Genomic DNA, 26,756 nt, shown 5'->3' on the forward strand with positions numbered 1-26,756 from the left:
GTATTTCTTTAACATAACTGTTTTCCGTCACTCCATTAAATTATTTAAACGTTCATGTATATTCTGACGACTATTTTTCGTTTAATGTATTTCATAAATAACCATATTCACAGTGACATTAAATGTTCTCATACATGTATACACAATGCAAACAGCATACTATACTTCAAGATTAAATATCAATATTCTCAAATTGTCAAGTCTACCTGAAAGACTGTATAACCGTATGTATGAATGTTAAATAACTTGCCAGTTTAAAGACGAGATTGTTCGCATTATGAACATATCGATCCGGGAGTATAAAAGCATAAACCACCATGTTTACTCGCCAATAAAATAAGATATCAATCTGTCATATATCAAAACAATACCTGTATTTGCAAATAGGAAGTTACTGTGTTTTGAATATGAATCGCATTTTTTGAACAGCACCAATATTGACATTTCTTTACCGATAATTCCTTTTATACTTGATTAGACATTTTCAATTAAACTTTAGGATGCTAGGTCACGAAAAGACCACACGGTCAATTTTGAGTATAAATGAATGTAAACGTTAAAACACGAGTGTATAATATCAAAACATATTATTGGAAATGTTCATTCCGACATGTTCTAAACGTTTGACACAATAATGATACGTTGTATGAGATTGTACATACGCAGAAAAAGTTTTAGCGCTAGGTAAGTACGCAGTATGAGATTTAGCGCGTGGTACGTACGCAGTATGAGATTTAGTGCGTGGTACGTACGCAGTATGAGGTTTAGCGCGTGGCACGTGTGCAGTATGGGATTAAGCGCTTGGTACGTACGCATAATTAAAATTAGCTTTTGTAACGTACGCAGTATGAGATTAAGTGCGTGGTACGTTGTTAATTTTAGATTTATCGCGCGGTACGTGCGCAGTATGAGAATTATCGCGTTGTACGTGCGCAGTATGAGATTTATGGAGCGGTATGTGCGCAGTATGAGAATTATCGCGTAGTACGTGCGCAGTATGAGATTTATCGCGCGGTACGTGCGCAGTATGAAGATTATCACGCGGTGCGTGCGCAGTATGAGATTTAGACACATAATCAAGTGACTTTTTACATTCATTTTTTTCTAGGACATTTTCTACAGTTTATGTTATTGTGCACTGATCTTTTTTTTTAATCTTTAATCATCTTTAAACAGAGATAAATAATGAAAACATATTTACCACACATTAAATAAATTCAGTTGTTTACTGTATCCAATTAAGATTTTCCGAATAGGAATTCAGTTTGGGCATAAAATTAGATAAGAGGACCATCTAGTATCACAGTTCAGTTTACAGTTAATTGGCAAATCAAATTTAAACTAAAATAATAATAGACGTCAGACTGAAGACAGGCTTGTTTTTTATAAATATCATTGAAATTAAAAATATCTGATTGATCGAGAAATAAAAAGATTGTTAATGCATTTTACATCACATTTTCTGTTTAAATTCCTGTTTTGGTCAACGATTGTGAGAATAAAATGTTGATATTGAAATCGCTTATATTCGTTTTAAATGGAAATGAAAATCATAGTAAAGTTATAAAGAGAAAATGTGCTGCATATTTTGCGTTGATTTGTTAATTTTCCTAACACATGTACGACATAATTTAACAAAAACAAATATAATTCACATTTTGAAAGCGTCATTTAATATATTGAAATTAAGTTAAATAAAACTGAATGTTAAAATCATACCGTCAACTTACGAACTCCGTATAACAAGGACAATAACGCGATGAACTCTTCATGATGTTTATATCACATTCAAACGTACTTACGCTGTAACAGGCGGGTACATCCTGAGAGTCTCGTGTACAAACTGATCCAGGTACGGCAGTTCCATAACCTTCTCATATGTGATTTCTTTACAGTCCTGCAAACAAAGCCGCAACTTCTATAGCTTTCATGCATTAGGAATTATTTCATAAAAAATGCACGTATATGAGTGAAAAAGAAAGCGTTTGTCAAAGAAATGAAAATACATGTTACATTGTTCATTCTCATCAAACTTATAATATTTTATCATTTTACATTTTACGTGTTAATGAGATAATATAGTTACATTTATTGTATGCTTAATATTCAAATGAGTATTAGCGTATTTTGTGTACGTCAAAGCATATGTATATCATTTGTAAATTTAGACATTAAACTGCTAACATTTTTTTGTTCAAACGAATCGATCGTTTGCTACTTGAATAATAAACATGAATGTTTTTATATGCATTACTGTGACAATATCAATATAAATGTCGCTTGCATTACTTGTAAAGTTGTATGTGTTGCTCCTACATAAAATATATTCAATAATCTGGATTAAATTGCACTTATATCAATATTTTTAAGTTTTCATCTCACCCCGGGAATGTGTTCATCAATCTCCTCCTGTAAGGTATTTTGCACGTCAGGGTTTGTTGCCAGCACATATGAGGCGTACGTTAGCAGAGTGGCCGTTGTTTCGTAACCAGCGACAAACACGATGAATGACTGCGAAACGATCTCGTGTACCGTTAACCCTGATAATGTATGAAATTGTATTGGACAATAAATATGTTTACACCATGCCAATTATATCCAAATAACTACTCTATTGTCTGTTGTTTAATTAAAATAGTGCTTAATTTCCTTGCATGCGCTGCACTTGGAACATTTGTACTTGGATGCCAGTTTAGTTAACCTAATTTTGTTTTTCAAAAGATCATGTGGTAAGTTTGGATTTTGATAATCAGTTACTGCTGTCCACTTCTTTTTTCGGATTTCATCGTGCATATGACGGACTTGGTTGATAAAAAGAATGATTTTGCTCGATATACGTTCTACATTTTAACTGCAGTTTAAACCTCTGGACTTCCATTTCAAGGTCTTTTTATTCCCAAATAATATTAACTTAATTATTAACTTAACGTTCTAGACAATATATTATGTGACCAAAAAGTGAAACCGTGTGTACCATTTAGGACTAGAGTACATACTTTTATGGACGTCATGTTCTGAATTCAGCATAAGTTGCAGTAAATCCACTCTGTCTGTCTAAAAAAATAACACATATACTTATCTTCACTTCGTATTTCAGATTTGTATTATTACCGGAATTATATTTTTAAGATTATATAATAATATTATTATTATAATTATATATATGATCTTGCATGAGTGGTCGTTTTGTATTGAATTTATTAAGCAAGTCATCTAAATAAAGATAAAAACCAGGCTTGGCGAGATTTTATCTTCATTTAGATGACGAGTTTAATAAATTCAATACAAAATGACCACGAATCTAAGATCCTATTTATAACATGACCAACACATTTTCTTTTTATTTTATGCTCTTTTCACCATTTGTTCACATTGTAAAAGAGTTGAACTGAAGAAATTCGCTGACGTCATTTCACAGTTATATAACTAGTGTAATAACACCCGTGTAATAAACAAAATTGAGAATTAAGTAATTTCACACCTGGAGCGTATGTCATGTTATAATGCTATTTCTATGATTGTAAAAAACAACATCATAATGTAAACATTCTGAATGCTAACATGACAGTGGTTCAGACTTACTTTGCATAACAAAGCTATAATATTGCACATGAGTCGAATTACACGTATATATTAGTAATATTTAACCGAATTCGTAACATATACATACTATTGTTTAGGACTAATTGTTGATTATACCGTGACATCAGTTTTGCGTTGCTCAATTATCTGCTTGCTGACATCTATGAAGAATTCTAGAGAATTCGTCGGGAAGAAAATGCTGTACTTCAACAACCTCGTTAGATATGGCCCAAGTCGAGGAAATATCACTAAAATAATGTTCATTTCATTGTTTTGCCATGCATAAATAATATATATGTTTGTGTTCATTTTGTATATAATCGGATGAACCTTAAAACATTATAAAGACAAAGTTTCATTCTTTTCTGACAATGATAACAAACAAGTTTATTCCGAGTAAATGTAAAACACGCACGATAAAGTACACTTTTTTACTGGTATAAGTCTATAGTCTTCTGTATTTTCCTTTGAAAGGTGATGAGCCAAGCTTGTATCACTTTAATGTTAAATAGTAGTTTTGTATGTCATGTCTGGTTTGGAAAGGAAAAGAAACTCTTGACATTAATGAACCAAAAGCGGAATGTGCCAAGAATGTATCTTTCTGAATTTGTTTCTATAATTCCATTAGTCCATTATTTGGAACAATCTAACGGCGTCTTTGAAGTTTTTAACACATTCACATTTTCAATATGTTGTTTTTGAAAGCAATTACATTATATTAAAAGATACAAACACATACCATATTTCGGTGGTAAAATGTCGATACTGCTTCAAAATATAAAATAATATCTTATTAAAATTGGTAAAATTTGAAAATGAGTATATATATACTATTAAAAATTTCATAAGTTTTATTTATTTATTTATGTAATAAAATACATGTTATTATCCTAAGATGTGTGTATATATATATATATATATATATATATATATATATATATATATATATATATATATATATATATATATATATATATATATATATATATATATATATATATATACGACTAAAAAATTCACAACTGAATTTTGCACTGTTGTGTTATTCAGTATTTCGCCAACTTAATAAAGTCAAGTAATTAGATCTAGATTAAAATTGTACGGGACAATATATTGGCAAATTTAATTATATAAGACACGGGTATTCGCATATCTAAAAACTAGCCTCGTTTGAGTATCGTGACTGTGATAGTTGGCCGAATGCAGTCACTGCCCGGATATTTTACTACTTTCATGGCAATGTTTGAAGCAATTGACATATTCCTGCTCACAAACATCAAATTAAAATAATTATATTACGTACTTCAAGTCATCCAGTTAAAAATCAGCAAATATCATAGCTATAGGATTCATAAAAACATATTTTTATTTATTATGTAATGCGAATTTGCACGAAGAATTATATATATTTATATATATTTAGATAATATCCAAATAATTTTAAAACTCACTCATAAGAATAATCACTGGATTGAAGACGGGACCGCTGAAGACACGTTTCCCATGCGCAATGAAAGGATCATCCGGGTTCTTGTACGAGTTGGTTTCAATGCCGAAAGCTGTCCGGGCAATAACGTCCATTGTAAAACAACCAAATATGCTGAAATTTAATGTGACAGTCTAGCATTAAGGGTTCATCAATACACCTCAGGGCCAGCACAAACCAAACTGCAAATTTAAATTTAAGAAAACGTAATGAAGAGTTTTCATGACGTCGTTGTGATCTTTAATGTTATGTACCTTAAATTAATGCCGTCTACAATGATATAGAATTTGTATCACTGTTAGATTATTGAAAGAGTCAGAAAAACTTGTGATTTGACAGGTTATTGGTATTGCCAGTGATTTGACAGGTTATAAGTAGTACCAGTGATTTGACAGGTTATTAGTATTGCCAGTGATTTGACAAGTTATTGGTATTGCCAGTGATTTGACAGGTTATTAGTATTGCCAGTGATTTGACAGGTTATTGGTATTGCCAGTGATTTGACAGGTTATTAGTATTGTCAGTGATTTGACAGGTTATTAGTATTGCCAGTGATTTGACAGGTTATTAGTATTGCCAGTGATTTGACAGGTTATTAGTATTGCCAGTGATTTGACAGGTTATTAGTATTGCCAGTGATTTGACAGGCTATTGGTATTGTCAGTGATTTGACAGGTTATTAGTATTGCCAGTGATTTGACAGGTTATTAGTATTGCCAGTTTGTCATAATTTCATTGATGTCTGATTCCTCTGTGCAGTTCGTTTAACATTTTACAGGATACAGTAAGAGAATACGACGCGGTTGTCAACATGCTTGTGTGTTTACGCTTCATGATGATGCTGATAAATAGAAGACAAAATAAATATAAATTTACGAAGAGGTGATATTGTTTTCTTTATTTGTTTGAATACATTACTTTTTGGGATCTATCGTTGATCGTGACCGGGCATTGTCTAGTAGGTCTTGTATTAAGATTTCGCTGACCTGGTTAATGTTTGAAGTCATCTACAATTATATAATTGTCATGAAATGAACTGCAACACTATGCAAAATAGTTCAAATAAGAAAACGAAATTATCATATGCGCATCGGGTAATGTATGAAAATGTGAACAAATTGTATCTTCTCGTTATTTGATTACGTGACCTCAAATATAATAATATCAAAGAAGTCACAATTAACACAAAATGAATCAGTTACTTTTTAATCACAAAAACTATTTAATTTGGAATGAAATCATATTTGAATACAGTCATTCTAAAATGTGCATTAATGTTCCGTGTTATACAAAAGCGATATAAGAAAGTTTAAATTTGTTAAATATACATATTTGTCACGGAACGAGCAGATTTAAGACTCGTGTTTAAAATGCCATAAAGTATTCCTTGCCCTCACTTATTATTTTCCAACTTGTAAAATTCTTCACGAACTTGTAAAATAAAGATGATGTACAAAACATAATCAATTAGATATATACGTTAACGAGAGTTGTGAACATGATGAGAACGAAAGATGAAGCATTTTAAATTGCTTCATACAATGAAGTACACGTTTATCTCTGACTATTTTGCGGTATGGTTTGGTAGTAATCTTGTTGAATATAAATCGATATGTATTAAATGATGACATGAAATAAATAAATATAAACCTTTCCTCGCGTAACTGTTAAATACTGTCGTCTTATACAACAAACAGGTTTTAAATAGGAAAATTTTGGGTAATTGATGTCTTCATAACTTCATACAGTGAAATACACGTCGTTATTTCATGAACAGAACAGAAAGATTATTCACATTCAATTTACTTTAACAAGTCCAGTTCATCGTTGTACACAACTTACAATATATAAGCAATAAGAGCATGCATAGTAATGCGAAAGTGACCAAAATAGTATATAATAAGGTGTTATTAATGCGCTAAGGCCAATATATTACTCAACGTTTTCATAGAATGCCTCAGTTCTTATTTTAAACGCATTTTTACAATATATCGCGAGTTTAGTATTTGTTAACAAAAATATAAATTAATGCATATTATGTCGGTTATAATAGAATTTGTAAATCACAGTGCCTGTCAATGTGGAAAATAAACATTAAATACCAGTGGATAACAACTAGATTATTTTTATCCAGCTCAAGTAAAATGATAAGGTTTGGTAATTTCACTCCAGACTGACTAAGGGCCAAGTTTTGGGGGACTAATTGTCTTATTTTTTTAAACATATTTCTTTAAAGTCACTTTCCGTATCAAAAAAACCATCGTAAACAAAAGAAAACATATAATACAATGCCATGTAATTGTTTAATTAAGTTTTATCGATGCATAATCTAAAGCGATCTTTCTTGCGGTATAAAGCGACGATTATGCAATCATCCGACATCATATTATGACGTCATAATGAACAAATCTCATGACGCACAAGCAAAACTAAAGAATGTTTATAAATAATGGCACTCGTACGACTAAAAATAAGTTGCATATGACCAAGTATGAAGGTGTGTATTGATAATACCATCATGCACCAAAATCAACAAATATCACATATATATATATATATATATATTATATATATATATAGTATATATATATATATATACTAGATATATATATATATATATATATATATATATAAAGAGAGAGAGAGAGAGAGAGAGAGAGAGAGAGAGAGGAAGAGAGAGAGAGGGAGAGAGAGAGAGAGAGAGAGAGAGAGAGAGAGAGAGAGAGAGAGAGAGCGAGAGAGGGGAGAGAGAGAGAGAGATGGATGGATGGATGGATGGATGTGTATGGATGGGTAGATGGATAGATGGTTAGATAGATAGATAGATAGATAGATGATGATGGATGATGGATGGATGGATGGATGGATGGATGGCATGGCTGTCTGGATGGATGGATGGATGGATGGATGGATGGATGGATGGAGGATGGATGGATGGATGGATGGATGGATGGATGGATGGATGGATGGATGGATGGATGGATGGATGGATGGATGGATGGATGGATGGATGGATGGATGGATGGATGGATGGATGGATGGATGGATGGATGGATGGATGGATGGATGGATGGATGGATGGATGGATGGATGGATGGATGGATGGATGATGGATGGATGGATGGATGGATGGATGGATGGATGGATGGATGGATGGATGGATGGATGGATAGATAGATAGATAGATAGATAGATAGATAGATAGATAGATAGATAGATAGATATCGATAGATAGATAGATAGATAGATAGATAGATAGATAGATAGATAGATAGATAGATAGATAGATAGATAGATAGATAGATAGATAGATAGATAGATAGATAGATAGATAGATAGATAGATAGATAGATAGATAGATAGATAGATAGATAGATAGATAGATAGATAGATAGCTCGCTCGCTCGCTCGCTCGCTCGTCTCGCTCGCTCGCTCGCTCGCTCGCTCGCTCGCTCGCTCGCTCGCTCGCTCGCTCGCTCGCTCGCTCGCTCGCTCGCTGCGCCCTCCCCCCTGTTTTCTGTTCCGTTTTTTCCCCCCTTTGCGCCCAATAATGTATATTGCATTCGATATGTGTGTTCTAAAGTATATAATTTAGCTACCATCTTAAGTTTCGCAGCGCTGAAGCTTGGCGTCAGGATGCTTCTCACTCTTTTCCACTCTGCGTCTTTCAAGGCCAAAAGTGTGGCGTCCGAGGGAGGGGGTTCATATACTCCGGTTAATGTCTGCAAATGTTTAGCATTGATAAGTGCCTGAATGTCAACAAAAATCATGGTAACCCACTAATCTTCTTGCATCGTATTCTACAACGGTTATTTCCTTAATATAGATTTCAAGTAATTTGTTTGTTAAAATAGTATTATCCAAGCACAACCATGATTCGATCCTTATAATTTAGCATATATATTATTTGAAAACTTTAAAAATAGCGCATGTATATAATATCATTGCATAAACGAATTGCAACTGAATAAATTATGTTTTGTAAACATTTCAACGTTAATAAAGTGATGATATTTAAACTTACAAATCGGTTCTGGAACTCAACGTGGTCCTTGACTAAGATCTTTTTCAAGATGTCAAGATCACACACGTTGATAAGATTGACCATGCCGAGAGAGCCACTTGGTACAGAAAATAACGCAATCGTTAATTAACAAAGAAAATAAACTCTCCAAACAGGAACAGGTATCATGGACATTATGGACATTTTAAAAAGTATTAAAGTATGTCTGAGGTTTGAGTTATGCTTAACATCAGGTACATTTTAAAGAAAAATAATAGAATAAGACGTGATATTTCAAATTAAGTTGTAACATTTGTATTGAAAATGCATTTTATTTTTTAGAGAAAACAATAATTATACAACTACTGTATGCCCCACCCATAAATCTTCCCGAAACGTTCGATTCGCCTGCGTTCACCATCTGGTGTTGGCTGGATATAAAAAATACAATCAATGAACGTAGCAAGAAAACAAGGTACACATATATAAATTATCATTCAGTAATCATACTTCATTGCCATTTATTTTGAAATAACAAACAGACGGAATTTTGTTGTTTTCTATTCTTTAACACGTAAAACAATCGCAAGAAAAAGACAAAACCAATGCGTTCGCGAGCGCTTGCTTTGTATTAGCATACGTACATCTGTGATATTTTAGAAAAGGTGTAAAAATCAGAAACTTACGTTTGATAAAGCGAACGGAAGAGTCCCTATAATTGGCAGTGGGAAGTATCCTTTCACGTTGTATTTCCATTTCCAGCGGATATTTTGTACCCAGTCGTATCTACAGATTACACAAGCAGTTCTGGTAAATACTGTTGGGAAACAGTGTTTACATTAAGTAATATATATGTGGTAATAAGAAGAAGAAAGAATTTATCACTTATGAAAATGATGTTTGAAATTATATATATAACATATGCCAACTATTTTATTTGAAAACTTTAAAAATAGCACATGTATATAATATCATTGCATAAACGAATTGCAACTGAATAAATTATGTTTTGTAAACATTTCAACGTTAATAAAGAACATAAAACCTGAACCTTGCATCTTTCGAATTATCAACATCAAAGCCGTGTAATATAGGGGAGTTTCGTCAGACTGTCGATTTATTATGAACGTTTATAGTAACTATCGTCGCTTTAAAGAAAAAAAAGAAACTGTGCTTTCATATACTATACGCCATTTTTAAGATCACTGTTTCATCACATATACGGGTATAACCCGATAATTGTATTATAACTAAATAGTTTTTTGTGTGTAAAAAGGTAGATAAACAACTAGCATGACAGACATCTCGATTGGAAGATATCTTTTTAATTCATAGTGAGCAAGATATGCTTCTTGATCGACCGAGGGTGATTAGGTTAGCAAATTTTCATACTGATTAGTATTAAATCAGATAATTTTATCTAATTGGTTCCGTGTCTATTTCTGCACGGCGATTCAACCACAGAAACGACGAGTTTAACGCTATGTATTTATGTCGCATTTATTACTATACGGTCAAATGAACGCTGCTTTCTATACGGTCGAGGAAAAGGAAATAGAGGAGAATAAGTGTATTGTGGTATAGTCGTTATTTCCTTTAAAGTTAATTTGCTAAACAATCTGAACAAAAACGAAATTTGGTCAGCCAATTCTCCAAAAGAATATAATATAATGACAACGGAATATACCGTGGGTTTCAAAGATATTAACAACGGAATATATACAGAGGCATTCGAAGATAGTTACTTCCTTGGGTCTCGCAAATAGTGACATCGGGATACATAAATTTAGTTCAAAAGACAGTGATAACATGATATATTCCGTTCAGACGATAAAAGGTTATCAGGAAAAAATAAGTTCTGATGCGGAGATCGGATTCCGATCTTAAATATTATACAGATATTTCAGATAAAGACAAAAATATTCCTTCTGAAACATTATCAGGAGATGCATTATTGTGTAATTTGTTGCCATCCGCTAGTATTGCATTTGCAGCAAAATTAAATGGAAACTGCCAATACGACACAGGACTTCAAGAGATTGAATTACACATACGATTAACATGTCTTACCATAACTGCAGAAACCTTTTAATTCCGTTAATACCGACAACGCTTACCCGTTTTATACAAGTGGTAGCTATATAAGGCTATTTATTGTATATTTGGCGTATGTTTATTTCGCATGGGGTTGCATTTTGAGAGTGTGTACCAGCGACCCTACTTAATCCATTTACTAGACTCACGAAAGTTGAAACGAATGTTCAATTAAAGGTACTATTTCCAGCCTTGAGTTTTAAAAGGGAGATATTTAAATATTCGAGTGGTCTTATTCTATGGGGGAACCCAGAGAAAACCCAACCTGCCCGGTATGGTGAGCACCGACCAAACTCCCGTGCTGTCGGGAGTTGGGATTAAATCCGGGTCAAGTTTACAAACCACTGGGCAGCAAACGCTTTTTCGGAACATGATTCTGAAAGTATTTTAAATATGGCAGCTATGTTTGCATCCACATATTAGTTGGGATTTCCAAAATCGACTCCATGAAGGTGTAGTTTTTAGTTGTGAGCGTTAGCAAGTCAGTCTGCTCTTCGCTACGCTAGGAACGATTACTGCAAGTCAGTCTGCTGTTAGCTACGCTAGGAACGATAACCACTGCCTGTCTGCACTTCCTGCAGTAAAATTATGCAGACGACGAATGCTAGAAGCGTCTGCTCTACTACGCTAGGAACGATAACCACCGCATCTGCCTGTTTATAGTTCACCACTGGTACACTGAAGTGTGTATTTAATCGATAGTGTTTAACAGCTTGTAAGACGACAGTCTAGTGTTTATCATTTAAATCTGTACATATTGGCTGCTTTCAGGGAAAACGGGGCTTAATGCATGTCAAATAAGATTAGCCTGTGCACACTGATTAGCCTGTGCAATGCGAACAAGCTTATAAAGGACGACACTTTCTGATTTTATGGTGTTTTTCGTTTAAAGACAGTCTCTGGTACAGGGATGACAATTAATGCATATGCATTAACCATGTTTTCCCAAAATGAAGCTTAAATTATCTTTTTTATTAATGATTTGAAAAAAAAACACATCTCGACCTATGCTTTAAGACACACTCTTTATAAATTTGAATGGGTTGTGTTCATTTCAAATTTGCGATATAAAAAGCTATAACATAATTTAGACAACTGAGTTGCGTCTAAGATTATACAACAGCGAACAACTTCAGCGCCTTCAGCGCTTTGATTTAAGAGCGCAAAAACGATCGTAGTTGTCTGATATACTGACCGACCCAAACTATAAATAGATGGTGACGCCCATGCGTTACACTACGTTATACCGGTGTGTACACCACTTGATAGTGCATGTTAGCCCGATATCGACAATCAGCATACTATCGAATTTTAAGTTTATTGCTGAAGTTGTAGCATTCAACTCAACTACATATGTCTTCGAAATTATTTCCGATGATTTTGTAAACCATTTATTTACCTTAGTGTGATTTTTGTCAATAAACTAGTCTTAAATGTTTTTGTACACTTTAGACTCACCCATCACTATTATTGGTACACGTACTTACACTACACTGAGGAGAAACAGAACAAGTATTGTTCTCAATTGTTCCCATAAGGTGAAAGTCAACCCAAACACCTCCATAGCCGAACACAGCGTCAGATACAGTGTACTCTGTCGTTCAAGCTGATTTAAGCGGAAGAACACAGCGACTCTATTTTATATCAAGGATCTTTCCATACATACGAGCTTTCCGTTGTTAACACAATGTATATATTGTTATCAAAAAGAGGTGCGTGTATTTAAGTAAACATTATAGCAGACACAGTGATCTCTCTGCACGCACATAACCATAGTATAGAGGCAAAGCTGCAATTTTGACAGATGTGTCGCCAGATTAAGATATTGATCATCATTTTGCTTGTGAAGGTCGATACTTGTTTGCATGAGTACATGTAACATTTGTCTCAAATGTAGCGCGGTTAAACCTATTTCAAAATGCGATGCAAATCTACGCGTTTGCATATTTTATATAATTTATAACGTAATTTTAACACAATTAGATAATAAGTAAGGGCGGCTACTCCTTCGAATGTAACGATGTGTATGCATACACATTACACTATTGCGCTACCAATGAAATTTTACACAAAAAAGTCAACCATCACAAGCTACTTACATTACACTTATTACAAACATTAGCAGTGATGTTTTCAATAGTTCCCATACGGAAAACGCAAATCCGAAAACCTCCATAGTCAAACAGTATCAGATTCAAGGATTATTGCACCAACATAAAACGGTTATATTGATTATCGGGTGTAACGATGTGTTTTCCCCATCTCCAGTTCAAACAAGCCTGTGTCCCAAATTCCGAGCTTATCGTAAAGTCGTAAGCGCATTGGCGGTTATTTAAGTGTACTAAACGACGCACTTCAAGCGATTAGACCACATACGAAGCAATCAGACGACGCGTTGTGTGTGATGACAGCAGTGTTAAGTATGAAATCATACAGCAATTGTTGTTTTCTGTTGTATAAGTTCCGGTTAATAAACTGTTAATGAAGGCTAATTAAAAACCTCCGTTAGTTTATTGCAGTTTTATGCTTATGCTAACGTTGGTAGTCTAACTGACACGAATGTTGTTCTTGTAATATTATGGAATTTTCGTGTTACTTTGTGGTTATTAAAATAGCTTTATTCACGTCTTTTCAGTTAAAATACTAGCAGTTTAAGTACTTCATGTATGCGTCCTTTTCAAAACTTTCTGTTTGTCTGCACCTCAAAAAATGTGACTTACGTGTGTTAAGTTAGCCTAATTGCCTATTTAGCATATTTAGCCTACTGTATTTAGCAAGTTTAGTACGTAGGTTGAAATATACATCCTTTTAAGTTTATATTTGCATATTAAGCAGTCATTTTAATCTATAAAGCCTATATTATTAATATATGAAATAAGCTTAACTATACGTCCAATTTAGGCTATGTAGACTATTTAGCAGCAAGTTAAGCCTTTTTTTGCCTAATAAGCAATATTTTTAAAATGAAACAAGAAACAATAGTCACATTTAGCCTATTAAGTAGCATATTCAACCTTATAAGGTAACACTGGTGGTATTGATATATATGTCTCCATATCTGGAATTGAACATTGAATATTGAATATTTATATGTAGCACTATAATAAAGTATAAAAACAACCTTATTAAAGGTTTACATGTCTTAAATCTTCCCGAACATTAACGAACCCGCACTCGTGGAACAATATAATTAGGCATTATTATTATATCAATACCACCAGTGTTACAATAAGCCTATTTTAAAAGTTTATTTAATATGTTAAAACATGCACCCTATTTACCCTTTTAACTTGTTCGCGTATTACGCGTCATTTTGCATGTGAGTGGGTATGCCCCTTTAGGGGCCCCTTTCGGACGAACAAGAGTAATCCCCCGGAAGCGACCTAGTGCACTCTGACCAGCCGTCGACTGCCTTTCGGGCTGAACTAGTTTCGGCCGGGATTTGTAATAAGGGTCGGCCGTGCATGCAGCTTATTCAGCCTATTTCTCGTATGCGTCATTTCCCAGTCAGGTTATGACTATTTAGCGTATTGCGCGTCATTTTGCATGTGAGTGGGTATACCCCTTTTAAGGGCCCCTTTTGGACGAACAAGAGTTATCCTCCGGAAGCGACCTAGTGCAAGCTGACCAGCCGTCAAATCCCTATAGGGCTGAACTAGTTTCGGCCGGGACTTGTAATAAGGGTCGGCCGTGCATGCAGCCTATTTAGCCTATTTTTCGTATGCGTCATTTCCCAGTGAGCGGGTATGCCCCTTTTAGGGCCCCTTTCGGACAAACAACAGTTGTCCCCTGAAAGCAACAAAGTGCACTCTGAACTGTCGTCAAATTCCTTTCGGGCTGACCTAGTTTCGGCCGGGACTTTTAATTAGGGTCGGAGTCAGGTTATGACTATTTAGCGTATTGCGCGTCATTTTGCATGTGAGTGGGTATGCCCCTTTTAAGGGCCCCTTTTGGACGAACAAGAGTTATCCTCCGGAAGCGACCTAGTGCAAGCTGACCAGCCGTCAAATCCCTATAGGGCTGAACTAGTTTCGGCCGGGACTTGTAATAAGGGTCGGCCGTGCATGCAGCCTATTTAGCCTATTTTTCGTATGCGTCATTTCCCATTGAGCGGGTATGACCCTTTAAGTTCCCCATTCGGACAAACAAGAGTTATCCCCCGGAAGCGACCTAGTGCACGCTGACCTGCAGTTGACTGTCTGTCGGGCTGACCTAGTTTCGGCCGTGACTTTTGATTAGTGTCCGAGTCAGGTTCAGCGGGCCCCTTTCGGACGAACAACAGTTATCCACCGGAAGCGACTAACATGTAGTGCACGCTGACCAGCCTTATACTGCCTATCGGGCTGAACTAGTTTCGGCCGGGACTTTTAATTAGGGTCGACCGTGCATGCAGCCTATTTAGCCTATTTCTCGTATGCGTCATTTCCCAGTGAGCGGGTATGCAATGCTCAATATCCTTAAAAAATATTGCTCAAACTCTATTTTACTATTTATATCGTCTGGTAGTTTTACATTGGCATTTTTACCTATGGCATTTTTACCACTTTACTTCTGGCATTTTTAACTGTGGCATTTTACCGCACACCAGGTTTCTTGGTATCTCAAGAGTAGCCTTTTCAGTATACATATCCTGACAAGACTGCGTTGATGAGCAGACTGGGCTGGAGTTACGCTGACAGAATATTGCATAAGACCCATTTTTACATGACGCGGGTCTTTAAAAATCTCATCACGGCTTATAAATGAAACATCAAACCACGATACTTACCAATAGAAAATTGACACTGTGTTATTTATAGCAAACTGGCAAATGTCGGTACCCTATTCTGTCACGAATATACTATTTCGGTAGTTTTTGTGTCCTATATCAAACCACGATAGATGACTATAGAAAATTGAAGTCACATTGTGTTATTTATAGCAAACTTGCAATTGTCACTAGACTTGTCTTGCCTGCATACGTCACATAAACTATTTAGGTAGTTTGATCCCACACTTGTCATTCAGTTCTTCACTTAAATTTGTGTTATTTGATTTATTGACAGCAATACTGTGTAATAAACATAACACGCTTATTGATAGTACATTCCGCCTTAACCCGACGATTTACTGACCCAGCACTCACCCTGTAAGTCTCGGGGATGCAATTTACCAGAAAGCGTAATTTTAACTGCGGCAGATAGTAGTCCGCATCACCCTAAACTGAGCAGTGTTACATCATATACTTAACAAAAGCGGTGATGTTGCAAATGTTTTGGGAGACTATGCTCACAACAGCCAATGGAATAAATGAAGTGTATTCATTCGGGTCTGCTGGCGTTATGTAAAAGGTCATTTAAGGTGAAAAGGCGGGTTAAACAGCTTCGCAGAAAAAAATACATTATTGTTCGAAATTTACACACATTATGAACATTATGGAATATTGTAAAATTAAAGTTTTTGCTACTAAAATTATGCTTCAAATAAACAACTGCAAAAGAAACAATGCTAATATTAATATTTGAACGCGTATATTATTTGACAAATATAAAAAAATTTACTCAAATTATTATTTTTTTATTAACCCATATTTCCTTAATATAGAAATTTTGCGTATTATTGTCAGTAAGGTTCGATTTGTCATTGGCGGCTCGGCAACTTCTTTAATGCCCCACGAGTACTCTTTAAGTCCCTGTTCGCGGAGATATACATGGGCAGAATCGTAAGAAAACGTGTTTTTATTGAGGATATCACTGAAAATCCGGATGAAATCGGTTGAAAACGAACAATACAGCGATTTTTATTTTGCGGTCGAGAACGGTAAAGTACGAACACGACCTAATTAATATTCATGATTCGACACGTTAATTCAAACCTAAACAAACAAAATTGCGGCTACGGGCGAATTTATCGGAGAGAAGGTAAGAACTAATGCAAATACATCTGTTACAGACGGAAATTGAGTTTCAACGCTACGTTTTTGCTAAATCTATGTATTTATCTTTCATTATGCTAATAATGTTTAGCAAAAGCTAAATATAGAATTTGCTTTGTTTTTCTTACAAGGCAAACAAAGTGAACTTTCTTTAAGAAAATTTAATATATATCTACACTTTTTCCGAATATATATATGCCATAAATGAATATTTAATACATATATATAAAATACATCACATCCAAAATATGTCTATTCCAACTAAAACCATTTCTACTTCTACCTTAAAATCAACAACAACTAAAATCAAGACGGTTTTGTTCTTCAAAATAACGGAAATAATATGTTTGCTTTAAAAGGCCAATACATGGAGATTTTATATCATAGTTTATATTACAATCTGATATTGTTCCTTTGAAAACATTCTGCCATGGTTATATACAATACAAATTGGGCAAAAGGTCAAATTGTCCATTTATTATTTAGCAAAACTTTAATAAAACAATAAAGTAACTTATTTAATATAAGTGATTTTAATATTTTTATAATTAAAACTACTTGTTTCAAGATAAAGCTTTTTAATAGACAATGATGACATGCGCTGCCGTAGAAAACCGCCGGATACCGTTTAATGAATATACAATATGTGTATTCGTATAGATTCCATTCTTAGCAGTTTTGGAGACTGGCTTAGATCCTAGCGAGCCTCAACCGAAATTTTGATGGGTTTCTCAGGAATCAGGAACGCTTGAGTTGTCACGAGCTTCAATGGCACCTTTTGAGAATAAATAATGTCATTTCAACACACATAGCATTATACAAATATAACTAGCAACCATTACAGGTATGATTTCTAGACTACTCACTACGAACAATAAATTAACGTCTTCCAATATTGAAATATCTCCGACGTACTTATTAACCAATATTTTTTGGTACATTTCTGCGGCCAAACTTCATTTTTGCGAATAATGCATGCGTTTGAATCGGTTGTTGCTTTGAGAAAACAGTGCGTTCTTGCACTTAACTACACACGTATTGTAAAAACAATGAGTATATTAAAGAAGGCTTTTGGAGTATTGCGCGCAAGACAGTAGTCTCCTACCATAAAACAGTAATATGAACGAAATTCAATTGCGTTGTTTTGTCCTCATATTTGCATTTATTTGTACAAGTGCTCAACTCTTAAGGTATTTAATTTTACATGTAAACTAGTAAAGCCTGACAAGATAAGTTTGTGAGGTAGTACTAGTTTAAATATATGTCGGTCTCTAAGTAAGTCAGTCAGTCGATCCGCATTAAATGTTACAAATATACGGAGCAAACTCCACATATCTGTGCAAGAAGCATTTCTAATCACCATTGATCCACACATTCTAGTACTTACAATTCACCATAACTTACCAAGCCACTTGTTGTGTATAACGTTAGTTACATAGCTTTAGATGAGCTAAGGGTAATTTACCTCTGTTTCCTCGGTCGCTACAAACTTGACCTTCCGCACACAATTAACCAAGGCAATCTTTGCTTCCAGCAAGGCAAGTCTCATGCCAATGCAGTTTCGAGGCCCTTGTCCGAAGGGCATGAACGCAAACGGGTCACGAGACCATTTTGCATCCGGTGCAAACCTAGAGAATGACCACTATAATGAAAGTTAACTATTCAACCGACGTTAACGGCTATGTGCATACTGTGAGAGTTCAATGACATATAGGTTGATGGCGAACGCATTATAAGTGCTAAACAATCTACTAATTAGTTTCGTCGCACAAACACATGCGTGAATATTACAGTCTGTGCAATATATATGTGAGCATTTTGCTTAACAGTACGCTTGAACATGACATATAAGCATATAGCATTCTATTAAGACGCACATGTAACGGCAAGGAAGATACATCCGCAGTTTTAAACAAGTGCTACTTGTGCTACAAGTGCTACAAGTGCACAACTCCCTTGAATTATTATTTTGATCCCTAAGTTTGATATTGACAACCATAAAAGTAGAAGAAAATACAAATTTGTATTTATTCATTGAAAACATAAATTTGTATTTTTCAATGTTGATATATACATTGTCAATTGCATGTTAAACGGATTGTTACCCTTTGCGCTAAAACAATTAACAAATGGCGATACTTTCATAAACATCAAAGAAACAGTCTTGGTTAATTAAAATCCGTCAGAACCTGCATAAATATTATGTACTATAGAAACGAAATATCACAAAATAAGTGCATGAAATAACTCAAAATATACTAATAAGAGAGTTGTGGTTATTGTACCCTGGGCTTCCACTAAATTTCAATATCAATCTAATCTACAGTCTCAGTTTTATTAAAATGCATTCAATACTAAAGACGGTATGATCTTAACAAAAAAATGAGTATAGGGTAGTAACCGCATAAATCAAGAAGAGAGATGTAAGCTTCTCTTGTTCTTTAATTCCCTTAAAAGCATGTTATCATTATATAAAGTTTCATTTGAATTCCTTCAATACGCCATGCTCCGCACAATAAGCTGGTTGGAAAAACGGAAGAACGTAAAACGGAAGATTTAATTGGCATATGGATTCCTTAGGGGACAATCAAAATATGCCGTCTCTTTTAAAGCAATTTTATACTTAATGCTTTCGATGCAGTTGAGCAAAAATAGGTTGAAACTAGGCAAATTACAGTACATGTTTGCAAAACTAAGCAAAGAGTAATAACTCCAAAATACTATAGAAATAAGTGAGGCTGTTGCACAAAGCACTTCCATTCAAGCTATTATTTCAATATATGAAGTGTTAAAATGTAATCCCATTGATATGTATGTCCTAATGATTTGCATACGAAACTTTTTAACCTGCAAATACTGAAGATGTTAATAACTTCAATTCTTCTTGAGTTATGTTCAATCAAAGAAAGCATGAAAGACTGACAGAAGGAAGAGCGGACGGTGCAATAAATATTATCTTCCGTTTGGGTGCATAGAACAAGAATATTTTCAAGCATTGATTTTAACATAAAAACTTATTACAGTAATGTATGTGTGTAGGGTACCTCTCGGGAATGAACTTCTCCGGCTCAGGGTAGTTATTGTCATCGTGATGTATCATGTAGATGTTGCAGCTGATCATTGTGTTTTTCGGGAACCAGTAGCCGTCAATCTGGACATCGCGATCTTCCGATGTAGCTCGATTCATTCTGTAACAACATAATAAGTGTAATTCATTCGCATCTTGAAAACATTCAGCCGAAGACTAGATCTTTATATATTGTATAAGACATTTATTGAAAGTTGCCACAGGCCATGTTCAATGTAAGGCTACGTAATAACTTGTTTGTTTTAACTAACATCTAAAATAATTAGGATATGTAGGTGGACCAAGCTTTTTGTTTGTTTAATCCCTTTTTTACTGCACCTAAGTTATGTCCCACTTTAATAAGTATGTTCGAAGACAGACATTTTCCAAGCCTCTATACAACATATACTCTGGACATGAAAGAGAGATTTGCGATTATAATTAAGTATTATCGAATGTAACAACAGTCATGGACAACTGTATTTGGAATATAAACTTATTGAAGAGTCCACACATTCATGAAGATTGCGTTGGTTAGTGGAAACTTTTTGTTATTTTACGCGTTTTAAAATATAACGTTCAAAACGAGTTTATAATATTTTTTTTTGTGTGCAAACAAATACAATACTGATGAATGTACAACTAGAAAAATCGTTCCAAAGAAGTAGTATAAACAAGAAGGCCAAGATGGCCCTAGATCGCTCACCTTTTTTTACAAGGCCTTGTTCATTGCTTAGTTGAAAATTCAGTACTCTAGAGCATATTAGATTGGTTCTCTTCTGTTTACTTTTGCAGTGTGAGCATATGATTAATTATGATTGAGTACTGTCTATTTGCATGGGTTTTTTGCAAGCAAAAATTTGCAAGTAATGCTAATTCAACATGTGTTTACAAGATTTTGTTTAGGATTTGGACCTCCTGACCAAGATTTTGACCCCACATGACCCAATGTCAAACTTTGCATATATATCATCAAGAAAAACATCCTGGTCAAGTATCATCATTATTGGACCAAAACTATGGCCTCTAGTGTGTTTACAAGGTATCATTGGGACAAATTTTCTGACCAAGTTTTATGAAGATTGGACAAGAAATGTGCCCTCTAGAGTGTTTACAATGTTTTTCTATAGCCAAATAATGAAAACTGCCCCGCACACTGGCGACCATGTTTTTCAACGGACCGGAACCACTTTTGAACTCAACCAAGATATCATTAAGAAAACCATTTTGACAAAGTTACATGAAGATTGGGCATGAAATGTGACTTCTACAGTGTTTACAAGGCTTTTCTTTTTTGACCAAGTGACCTAGTTTTTAAACCAGCATGACCCAGTTTCGAACTCGATCGAGGCATCATTGTGACAAATCTTCTGACTAAGTTTCATGAAGATCGGACAAGAAATGTGACCTCTAGAGTGTTTACAAGGTTTCTCAATAGCCAAATAAGGAAAACTGCCCCGCACACTAGCGACCATGTTTTTCAACGGACCGGAACCACTTTTGAACTCAACCAAGATATCATTTAGAAAACCATTTTGACAAAGTTACATGAAGATTGGGCATGAAATGTGACTTCTACATTGTTTACAAGGCTTTTTTTTTGACCTAGTGACCTAGTTTTCAACCCAGCATGACCCAGTTTCGAACTCGATCGAGGTATCATTGGGACAAATCTTCTGACTAAGTTTCATGAAGATCAGACAAGAAATGTGGCCTCTAGAGTGTTTACAAGGTTTCTCAATAGCCAAATAAGGAAAACTGCCCCGCACACTGGCGGCCATGTTTTTCAACGGACCGGAACCACTTTATAACTCAACCAAGATATCATTAAGACAAACATTTTGACAAAGTTACATGAAGATTGGGCATGAAATGTGACTTCTACAGTGTTTACAAGGTTTTTCTTTTTTTGACCTAGTGACCTAGTTTTTGACCCGGTACGACCCAGTTTCGAACTCGACCGAGATTTCATGGGACAAAGCTTCTGACCAAGTTTCGTGAAGATAGGACAAGAAATGAGGTCTCTAGAGTGTTTACGAACAAATGTGAACGGACGGGCGGACGGACGGACAGACGACGGACAAAGACCGGTCACAAAATCTCACCTGAGCAATCTGGTGAGCTAAAAAATCAAAAATACAGTTTTAGTGCATTTTAAATAGTTTTGAGTTGTACAGCAGAAAAATACTTTATGTAATGAAGACATGTAAACAGTGAAGAAAATTCATTAATCATGCAACTTTGTGCATACGACTCAAAGACTCATTTTTGGTTCACAAAATCTCACCTGAGCAATCTGGTGAGCTAAAAAATCGAAAATACAGTTTTAGTGCATTTTAAATAGTTTTGAGTTGTACAGCAGGAAAATACTTTATGTAATGAAGACATGTAAACAGTGAAGAAAATTCATTAATCATGCAACTTTGTGCATACGACTCAAAGACTCATTTTTGGTTCTGCAACAAATACGAGTTATCGGTATTGGCGATAGCTTGTTTTTTATAAATAACATTGAAATACACACTATTTGTTTGAAAGGGAAATACAAAGATTGTAAAAACATTTAATATTATATTTTTTGTTCAAATTCCTATTTTAGTAAAAGATTGCGAGAATATGATGTTGGCTTTGCAAATCGTATAACGTCGCTTTTAAATGGAAACAAAAATCCTTGAAAAGTTATAACGAGAAAATGTGCTGCGTATCTTGCGTTGGTTTATTAATTTGCATAACACATGACATATATACGTTATGGACAAATAATAAATGTCATTACGCGCGATCCGTAAAATAACAAATATTATCACGTCAGCTATGAACAAAATCACAAACAAAATGCACGTGGTTTTTTGCATTATATTGGTTTAACTGTTAAACAAATTGCATCCGTGTACAACGTTTTTAAAAATCACATTGTGGAAGCGTCAATTTATACATTGATACTAAGTTAAAGGTATTGGTTTGAATTACAGCAAGTGTTAAAAACATCGTCAACTGACAAAGTCCGTATAAAATTGACAATTACGTAATGAACTCTTTCATGATGTTTATATCACATTTAAAGTTTCATTTCAAACGTACTTACGCTGTAACAGGCGGGTACATCCTGAGAGTCTCGTGTACAAACTGATCCAAGTACGGCAGTTCCATGACCTTCTCATATGTGATTTCTTTACAGTCCTGATAACAAAGCCGCAGCTATAATATCGTTCATATACTTATAATTTATTCGTGAAAATAATACATGAATATGACTGAAAAAAAGTGTAAATACATAATATTAAATTTACATTTATCGTTTGCTTAATATTCAAAGTACTATTAGCGTCTTTTGTGTACGTCTATATATATATATATATATATATATATATATATATATATATATATATATATATATATATATATATATATATATATATATATATATATATATATATATATATATATATATATATAATTTGTCAATTGAGACAGCAAACTGTCAAATTATTGTGTTATCGTGTGCTACTTTCAGTTTAAATAGAAATGTTTTAATGTGCACTACTGTGACAGTATCAATATAAATGTCGATTTCTATTACTTTTTAATCGATGACTGTGGTTCTTTCATAAATTAAATTAAAAATCTTGGTTAAATTACACTTCTATCAATATTTTTTAAGTATTCATCTCACCATGGGAATGTGTTTATCAATCTCCTCCTGTAAGGTATTTTGCACGTCAGGGTTTGTTGCCAGCACATATGAGGCGTACGTAAGTAGAGTGGCCGTTGTTTCGTAACCAGCGACAAACACGATGAATGACTGCGACACGATCTCTTTTACCGATAAACCTGATTGATAATGTATGAAGTCGTATTTGACAATGAATATGATAACAAAATGCCAACCATATGCAAATGAATACTATATTGCCTGTTGTCTAATTACACTTGTGCTGTGTTTCCTTGCATGCGCTGCACTCGAAAAATGTGTACTAGGATGCCAGTTGATTTTACCTAATTTAGTTTTACCAAAGACCACGTGGTTAGTTTTGAATCATTTTTATGATATGTATTAAATGAAAATATTTTTGTGTTTGTATTATAATAATAGGGGACAATGAAAATATTCCGTCTCATTTGAAGCAATAATTATAAAACTCCACCGCAGCTATTGTTTAACTATACAAGATAAATTAATTTAGAATTATAAACAATAGCTTGTGTTATGTCTGAAATAATTATTTGGAATGGTCGAATGTTTTTAAGGTACTTTTGACAAGAACATGTGTGTCTGACTCATATTCGAAGTTTCTGTTGCATAACGTACATTGTTTGCTCGTTAGTATAATCGAACAGTTGCCAAACAAGCGCATATTCCGTTTAACATTTTACAATTCTCATACACTTTTTGGACGATTGTAAACCTCAAAAATGCTTTTGATTTGGAAATCAGTAACTAATGTCCACAGCTCTTTTTTTTCTTTATGCATATGACGGACTTGGTGGATAAACAAACAAAGATTTGTGTTCGATTTACGTTCTTCGTTGTAACTGCAGGTAAAACGTGTCGACTTCCGTTTCAATGTATTTTCGATTTACGTTCTTTATAAATAAATGTGATTTGTTCTGACGAGTTTCACTGCTTAACTCTGAGCTTCACCATACTGTTGATTTATTTATTGATAATTAAACTTTAAAACAAACACTAACAAAACCGGATAGATCTTTAACTATAGCAGAACTTTAAAATCAAAGCAAATCATGCTGATTTATTTCAATACACATTCTGCATTTAATTAATGTATATGAAATATGTAAATCTGTTCATACTTAGATCATATGATTATATAAATAAAACACATCTCCCGCACATAGCCTGTTTATATCTTTTCATTCATGTATTTTAATTCCCTAGTGATATTGACTTAATTATTAAATTAACGTTTCACAAAATATATTATGTGAAAGAAAATTGAAACCGTGTGTATCATTAAGAACTCGAGTACATACTTTTATGGACGTCATGCTCTGAATTCAGCATAAGTTGCAGTAAATCAACTCTGTCTGTCTAAAAAAAAACACATATACTTATCTTCACTTCGCATTTAAGATTTCTAGTATTACCGAAATTATATTTTCAAGACATGTCTAAAATAAATATTGCAATTTCTGAATGCCCATATGACAGAGATTAAGACTAAGTTTGCACAAAAAAAACAATAATGTTGCAAATAAGTGGAATGTCGAGTATATATTAGTAATATGGTATTCATATTCTTTAAATATATATAATATATATATATATATATATATATATATATATATATACTATTGTTTCGTACTAAGTGGATCATACCGTGACGTCAGTTTTGCGTTGCTCGATTATCTGCTTGCTGACGTCTATGAAGAATTCTAGAGAATTCGTCGGGAAGAACATGCTGTACTTCAACAACCTCGTTAGATATGGCCCAAGTCGAGGAAATATCACTGAAATAGCGTGTATCTTATTTTTGTCTATGATCTTATTATATGTGTGTGTATGTTTGTGTTTATTTTGTACTTTATCGTATGAAACTTAGAACAGTATAACGAAGTTCCCATTTTTCTGACAATGTTGAAAAAAAAGACTCCAAGTAAATGTAAAATACAAACTATAGCCTATGCCATCAAATAGGTCCAAGTCTCTAGTGTTTTGTATTGACCGTTGGAAGCGGTGAGCCCTGATTAAGTGACTTTCATGTTATATAGTTTTCAGCATCTGATGTAGCTAGCGTAAAGATAACGATTATCTTGCAATTAATGAACAAAAAGCGGAATGCGACAAGAGTGCTTATTTTTTTATTATGTTTGTTGTGTTCCATTATTCATTTATTTACAACCTTGTAACTATTTACCACATTAACATTTGCGATATGCTGTTTTGCAATGCATTTATATAATTCAACAATTTAAGAACACATATATGGTAAAATAATTATTCAAAATGAAACAAATCTTATTAATCTCATTGTGTTCTTTTGAAAACCCTCGTTTTAGATATGAATGAATAGATCTCTAAATATATTTTGTTTAGTCCGAAGCATTTTGTTCTTTGCAATAACTAAGATAAAGCCGCTATTGAATGGCCGTCTTATGATGTTTTTACACTTTATTAAGGATGCAGGATCACGTGACTGAATGGGGTTCACAAATGGATGTTAATGGATACAAACACACCGGTAAGTTGGCCCTTTTTTCAAATGGCTTTTTAAAACAATATATCTTAAGAATTTTAACTAGTGCATAAAAGACAGTTTGGATACGGCCTTATGGCAATGTAAAAAACAAACATCAGAATTACTTTATTTAATAAGCCTGTGTTCTTGACCAAAATTTCGATGTGTACAGCCATTCATATACACGGTTATGCTGCAGGCAAAGTGAAATCTTAAGATATCGGTACAAACTGCAAGAAAAACTGTCTTATATGCACTTAAGATTTTTACAAATATATTTAAAAACTTGAGATATTTTTTAGTTCTTAACGGTGTGTTTTCATTCCTTCCAGCCCGTGTGTAAAACCCGTTGACCCTGAATTGGGCTCTGTTAAGTATTTCAGTACTTTGCCTAGTCAATGCAACCTAGACAT

At 34.1% G+C, this 26,756-nt stretch overlaps 1 protein-coding gene across 4 annotated transcripts in view; it reads right to left on the minus strand.

Moving 5' to 3' along the window:
- The window catches only part of LOC127879902 (cytochrome P450 3A31-like), a 43,868-nt gene that overhangs the window by 9,977 nt on the left and 7,135 nt on the right, over positions 1-26,756 (minus strand). For all 4 annotated transcript variants that reach the window (XM_052427002.1, XM_052427005.1, XM_052427001.1 and 1 more), the window contains 15 exons: positions 25,485-25,615; positions 25,139-25,196; positions 23,820-23,977; positions 23,232-23,326; positions 20,124-20,267; positions 9,758-9,857; positions 9,450-9,502; positions 9,093-9,189; positions 8,668-8,790; positions 5,987-6,075; positions 5,034-5,182; positions 3,700-3,830; positions 2,997-3,054; positions 2,383-2,540; positions 1,803-1,897 (listed from right to left, as the gene is read on the minus strand). In XM_052427002.1, the coding sequence (XP_052282962.1) occupies positions 1,803-1,897; positions 2,383-2,540; positions 2,997-3,054; positions 3,700-3,830; positions 5,034-5,182; positions 5,987-6,075; positions 8,668-8,790; positions 9,093-9,189; positions 9,450-9,502; positions 9,758-9,857; positions 20,124-20,267; positions 23,232-23,326; positions 23,820-23,977; positions 25,139-25,196; positions 25,485-25,615 (1,639 nt within the window). The remainder of the gene's footprint in view (positions 1-1,802; positions 1,898-2,382; positions 2,541-2,996; positions 3,055-3,699; positions 3,831-5,033; positions 5,183-5,986; positions 6,076-8,667; positions 8,791-9,092; positions 9,190-9,449; positions 9,503-9,757; positions 9,858-20,123; positions 20,268-23,231; positions 23,327-23,819; positions 23,978-25,138; positions 25,197-25,484; positions 25,616-26,756) is intronic.

The sequence above is a fragment of the Dreissena polymorpha genome, chromosome 4, assembly GCF_020536995.1.
Source record: "Dreissena polymorpha isolate Duluth1 chromosome 4, UMN_Dpol_1.0, whole genome shotgun sequence".
Taxonomy (NCBI): domain Eukaryota; kingdom Metazoa; phylum Mollusca; class Bivalvia; order Myida; family Dreissenidae; genus Dreissena; species Dreissena polymorpha.